The 6,013-nt window shown below is 50.3% G+C and overlaps 1 protein-coding gene across 1 annotated transcript; it reads left to right on the forward strand.

Moving 5' to 3' along the window:
- Positions 1–2,863: 2,863 nt before the first annotated feature.
- On the forward strand, positions 2,864–5,352 carry LOC101769938 (transcription factor bHLH78). The gene is made up of 8 exons (XM_004973876.3): positions 2,864–3,570; positions 3,669–3,908; positions 3,998–4,063; positions 4,173–4,241; positions 4,337–4,408; positions 4,506–4,721; positions 4,809–4,902; positions 4,996–5,352. Exons 1-8 carry the CDS (start codon positions 3,160–3,162, stop codon positions 5,031–5,033), a joined length of 1,206 nt encoding a protein of 401 aa, XP_004973933.1. The 5' UTR covers positions 2,864–3,159; the 3' UTR covers positions 5,034–5,352.
- Positions 5,353–6,013: the final 661 nt, after the last annotated feature.

Consider the following 6,013-nt stretch of genomic DNA (forward strand, 5'->3'; position numbering starts at 1 on the left):
CCATTGCCGCGTCGCTGCACCGAAAAACTCACCTGAAAAAGAAAATGAATTCGGAGACACTTCTTGGATGGACGCCGATGGATTCCCCTTTCCTGCTCAAATGATTGAGCCCTGACGAAGAAGACGGGAAGTTTTAAAAACCCTAGGGCCAGCCAGCCCTTTTTCTCCATAGCTCCACGAATAAACAAGTACATCCTGCTTGTACTAAACTAACCCTTAATAGATGTTGTAGCAGTACTGTCGCCACCACCTAATCTACTCTTTTATTGCTCTATATTCCTAGAAGATCTGTCCATTCGTACGCCTCGGTGGTTAATTCTGTCCCCGGAGACGCGATTATGAGAGAGAGAGATCATCATCAAGTCCGTTGAGCGAGAGAGAGAGTTATGGTCAAGAACCGTGTGTGCTTTGCAGGCTTCACTTCACCTACTCGTCGTCCAGCTTTGTCGACGGGTAGTTGCTGAGAAGGCAGGCAGCAGCAACGAGCAATGCGAGACAGTCTTTTGTTGGTTCTGGCACTGGCAGTATAGTAGCTGGTGGTAGAAATTTTGCCACACGGTTGTGCACAAACACGGACCGGCTATAATGCTATCCATGAATCTGCCGGTGACATTGAGTTATTCCTATTACATTGAATTATTCATATTATAAAATGTTCCAAGTTCAGGCTAAGGTTATTTGTATGATCTTGCAGAAACGGTAGAATTGAGTTTGGAGTTTTTTCTTCAAAATCCGCCAAATTCTATGTATAGCTCGACGCCGACCATTCCCTTAACTTTCTTTTCTTTGATGATGGTCATGAACTAACTTTTTTTTCGGATTTCTGGCGGAATACTGCAGATGAGAACACGGCTAGAGTTGGAGAGAGTTGTTTAACGACGTGATGCATGTGAGCGTCGCGGCGATCCCGAGGCGAGTAGAATAAAATGGGGTCGGCCGAGGAGATTGTTCAGAGATACAGCCAGGGATTAGCTAGAATAATGCGAGCTCTGATTGGAGAAAACCGTTGATTGGCTTGGCAGCCAGATTATTCTACTTGTCAGTCCATATGTTTATTCTTCCGGCTCTCTCTTCATTTCATTGCGCCCGTTGACGAAGAAGAGAATGTGTATGCGATGCCTCGAGGGACAAATATTCAAATGCACGCCACTTGTGAGCTGTCAAATTCTTGCTAGTTTCGCGTATGTAACGCCTACAGCTAAACTTGGTTTGAACGCGCAGTTCTGGCAATTTTTAAAACATCCTGAATCTCACTTCAAATCCACAACACATTGCAGGCCTCTAGAATTACAACTCATAGGATAGGAGTACCTTTGAAGCCGAAGGAATGCTCACCGTTTTGAGCGATGAAGTACATTCATGGCAAGTTGGTAGTGCAGCATCCTGTCTCTGCAGATTTGGCTAGCTTGCATTGAAGCCCCATGCCATGGATGAACTCATGAATTCAGCTTGTGAGCTCAAGGAAGTGGTTGCAGCAGTGACATCGATCAAGCAAGCATGGGGCCCCGGCTTTGGCCTCTCTGTTCCCGTTGTGGAAGTGATCTCGGCAGGTCTCTGAATCTGAACACCATGCAAGCACGGGAACGTCGATCTCTTCAGCAGGAAGGAGCCAGCCGGAAATGGCGATGAAGTGTTAGGCAGCTCGGATTATCCCACGAGGATAATCTCTCTGGAGGATGTGGGCCCACGCACGCAGCTGGCTCTGCAGAAGTAATCGCCATTGCCGTTTTTGGGTAAGCAATTAGGCAGTAGGCATCCAGAGCTCATCCAATTTCTCGACTGAACAAGCCTTATCCTTGAGAGCAGGGACTATGGCCTAGTGCCCCCGATTAGCGTGCATCAATGCCTGTTGCCTATTGCCTACCGGTATGCATCCACATAGTCTTGCATATGACTGCAACTTTCATTAGAAAATTTGGAGCAGTGCATCATAAAGCAAAAGAAGAAGAAGTTTGGTTTATGCTATGGATTTAGGCACAAGAGTTTCCAATGGGCACCCTACTTTTGAATGTGCATAAGAGGTATATGAGGGCATAAGGCATTTGTTAAAGAGCTCAAATTACTCAAAATAGGGGGGCATCCTTTTCACCTACAACACAAAGCCACATGTGAAGGGGCTTGACCTAAGTAGGATAAGGTGTCAAATCTGCTTAGGCTGACTAGCAAAGTACTCATAAAACCCACAAGAACTCGACAAATGGGCTCCATGTATCAATCAAAATTGACATGTGGTGAATAGTCTTGTCAGACTCACACAAAACCATCTCTCTCTTTTTTTTCACTTCCTCTCTTTGTCACAATTATTATCATCTCATCATCGATCGGCATCCTACCAGGCACCCGTGGCTATCCTCGCCGCAAATGAAAAAGTTTCTAATATCATTAGTATCGATGAAAAGGTCTCACTTCAAAGGTATCAAACAGTATCAACTGTTGCAAGATATAGCGGCTCCAAAAAAGCCACGGATTCTTAGCTAATGGATTTTGCAATAACGAATATAGCTGGTAATTGCTTAGTCCTGAAAATTCACGGTGACACTGCCAATCATGTTATATCTATGGAAGATTTGCACTGAATTTTGTTGTGCCCATAAATCAAAAAGTTTGTGCGTTAAGCAATGAATTCTAACATTTTCTGGTGTCCAAGTGACAAATTACATGAGTCAAATTCTCCTAAAGTTCAGGAAACCAAACTCCGGATTGTCCATATAAAAAAAATTCGAGAAAAGAAAATCAAAATCTACCACACGGTAAGATTGAGGTTGATAGCCACCGGGGTCGAGGTGTTTTTTACTTCCTAGTACCTGTTACGGCGCCGGCGGGAGAGAGGCTGAAAAGGGAGCAGAGCAATGGCGCAGCCTGAAAAGGCATCCTCCTTCCCACCCCAAACCGAAAAGCTTCCACTTCCAGCTCCAGCTGCAGCGGGGCATCACCAGTTCACCACCACGCTTTGACCTCCATCCAGCCCATTGCCCAATCCCCCAAGCATCCATCCCCCACCTCCCCTCCCCTATAAAATCTCCTCTGCCTCCGATTCGCCACCTAAAGGAGGCGCCTTTCCCCAAATCCACCGCCGAGAAAGGGAGGACCCGCTCCTCGGACGGTGTTCCCGTTCCGGCCAGTCTACTCTACTCTAGTCTGCTCTTTCTTGCGGCCGCGATGGAGGGCAGGGCCGGCGGTGGTAGGGACTACATTGCCAGCCTGCTGAGCTCGGCGCCGAGGCTCGACTTCGGCGCGCTCGGAGCCGTGCCGGCGATGCTCGACAGCGCCGCGGCGGGGGCCGACGGCGGGGAGGACTGTCTCGAGAGGTTCTGCGGCGACCCGGGGTTCGCGGAGCGCGCGGCGCGGCTGTCCAGCTTCAGCGGGCAGCGCTTCGCCGGCGCCGCCGCGGCCGCCGCGGGGCTCTTCGGGCTGCCGCCGCCGGCGCCCGCCGCGAGCAACGGCGAGTTCGCCGGCTCCCGGGAGGCGTCGTCGGTGTCTGACCCGGCGTCAGCCATGAGGGACGCCAATGCCAAGAAGAGGAAGGCGCCCGCGGCGGCCAAAGGCAAGGGCAAGGAGGCCTCTGCCCAGGTGAGCTTCGCTCTGCTTGAATTGTGCCCGGCTCTCGCTCCTGTCCCGCGTTCCGCGCCACTGACGCTGGAATTCGCGTCGAAATTCTTTGTGTTCAGGCTGGGGAGCAGAAGGATCCGGATGCCAAGAGGTGCAAGACGGAGGGCGCCGAGGGGAAGGATGAGAGCCCCGTGAAGCCCAAGCCGGAGCAGGCCGGGAGCGACAGCTCCGTTGAGGACGGCGGCGGGCAGAAGCCGGGGAAGGGGAAGAATGCCAAGCCGGTGGAGCCCCCCAAGGACTACGTCCATGTCCGGGCCAGGAGAGGGCAGGCCACTGACAGCCACAGCCTCGCAGAGAGGGTACAATTCCCATCATTTCACTGCCATGCTCCCTTCCAGCTTGTCGAATTCGATCACTGCGTGTTGACTCGTCTTGTGTGTTTAATCAGGTGAGAAGAGAGAGGATCAGCCAGAGGATGAAGGTTCTCCAGGACCTGGTGCCAGGATGCAACAAGGTATTAATTGGTGGTTTCAGAATAAGTCTCTGGGAAAAACAAGTACAGCAGTTGACAGCCCTTTGCCGCAAGTTTACTGAAATCTTTTGTTAAAATGTTGTTTGTTTAGGTGATTGGCAAGGCACTCATGCTTGATGAAATCATAAACTACGTGCAATCGCTGCAACGGCAAGTCGAGGTAAGCTGCAGGCATACTCCAAATAGCTGGATCATCTGATGCCATGGGATGCAGCTTTCATAATTCTGATCAATTTTGCCGTTCTGTGGTTTCAGTTCCTCTCGATGAAGCTCGCAACTGTGAATCCACTTGACTTCAGTAACCTGCCTACCCTCCTGCAAAAAGATGTAAGTTTAAAACTTTCCCCTTCTGAACATGTGCTGTGATGGTCCACCAAACAATTAGCTACTTACGTTATTACGTATGCTTCTGTGAAAAATTCAGATCTTCCAAGCCTGTGGCCCTTCAGCGAGTTCAGTCTTCTCCCTGGAAAGCTCCAGCTCAGGTTTTCCATTCAGCGATCAAGGAGACGTCTTCCAGTCGTTTGTTCCGAACGGGTTGGAGAACCAGTGCGGCCTGAACCCGCTGGACCTGGCTCTGTCTCAGGCGACCAACGCGCAGTACGCGTTTCAGGATGGAACTGCCAGCACAAACTTGCAGGTGAGACTGATCCTGAAGCCACTGAACTGAATTGAACAATCGTTCCGAGCATTATCCTAACATAGTTGGTTTGCATCCTTTTTCCAGCAAAGGAACTTCTGGGAGGAGGATCTGCAGAGCGTTTTCCACATCGACAACGGGCAGAGCCAGGAGAATGGCGTCTCAGCACAGAGCTTTCACGGTGAGTAAAAAATCCCACAAATGTTTCACTGTATCTTGCTCCCTTCGGTTCAGACATTTTCACTGATGCGCCCGAATTACCATCCTTAAACAGGTCAATTACAAGCGGGGCACATGAAGATGGAGTTCTAATCAGGGTAGAGACGCCCACCGACCAGCCCCCGAGGGAATGATTTGTACATAGCAGAAAAACCTAAGTACAACATCAGTGGCAGCAGCGGCGACGAGTGAAGCTCTGAATCTAACAGTCTGTGTAGTGTGTAGGCCCTTGAAGACGAATCCCTTTGCCATCATCCTTCCTGGCGCTGTAATTCTTTTTCATATTTTCCCCGCGATTAGTATTCTCAAGATAGCAGTAACAGCCATCATCTGATAGTTTAATTAATTTGTGTATAAGAAGAATACTCCTATGGTGCAGAACATCATTACATTACTGGCACCAGGTTCCTAATCTCTGTACTATGAGCTGGCCGGGTAGCTGGGATGGAAGCACGAAGGAACCACTGCGTCCTGTCACAAATGCTGCCGATGTCCCATCGTTTTCCCATCAGTTTTAGGCTGCATTATTGCTTCTTCTCCCAGGATCCCATCCAACTCCAATCCAAGCAAGCTGTGTTGCGTTGCTGCCAATCCATTAAGCGTAGAACGACGATGTCGTAACCGACTGGGAATTTTTTTTTCCCTTCAGGTTCAGAGCTCGTCGTCGGCTTGGCTCCCACTGGCGTTGTGTTGTAGTAGTACGTGACTGGAGGCCGCTGTCTGTGCGCTGTTGGCGCGTGTGCGCCTGTCACCGTCGGCGATCGGCCGTCGTCCTCGTCGTCGACGCTCTACCGGTGCATGGCATGACGTGGGGGTAGGTTACGCGTCGCTTTTCCTACGAGGAGCCCTCGCACTCGGTCCAGGCTCGCCCCTCGCTGGATCTCAACTCTCGGAGCCTAACCGCACTGCTCTGCTGCGTACGGATGCCCCCGTCCCTGGCATCGCTGAACAGTTTAGTTGCTCAATCGTGCTACATGTTGGACAAGTGGATGGATTCAAGTGAGGAAATCCACCATTTGTGGCATTGAATAAACCCGTGTTTTGCAATATCCTCTGGCTCAAAATACATGTCG

This window comes from Setaria italica, chromosome VI, assembly GCF_000263155.2.
Source record: "Setaria italica strain Yugu1 chromosome VI, Setaria_italica_v2.0, whole genome shotgun sequence".
NCBI lineage: Eukaryota > Viridiplantae > Streptophyta > Magnoliopsida > Poales > Poaceae > Setaria > Setaria italica.

Coding starts and splice junctions, on each gene's coding strand:
- LOC101769938 (XM_004973876.3), top strand. CDS start 3,160: ATGGAGGGCAGGGCCGGCGGTGGTAGGGACTACATTGCCAGCCTGCTG. Junction 4,242..4,336: donor CGCTGCAACGGCAAGTCGAG/GTAAGCTGCAGG, acceptor CTGTGGTTTCAG/TTCCTCTCGATGAAGCTCGC. Junction 4,903..4,995: donor CTCAGCACAGAGCTTTCACG/GTGAGTAAAAAA, acceptor ATCCTTAAACAG/GTCAATTACAAGCGGGGCAC.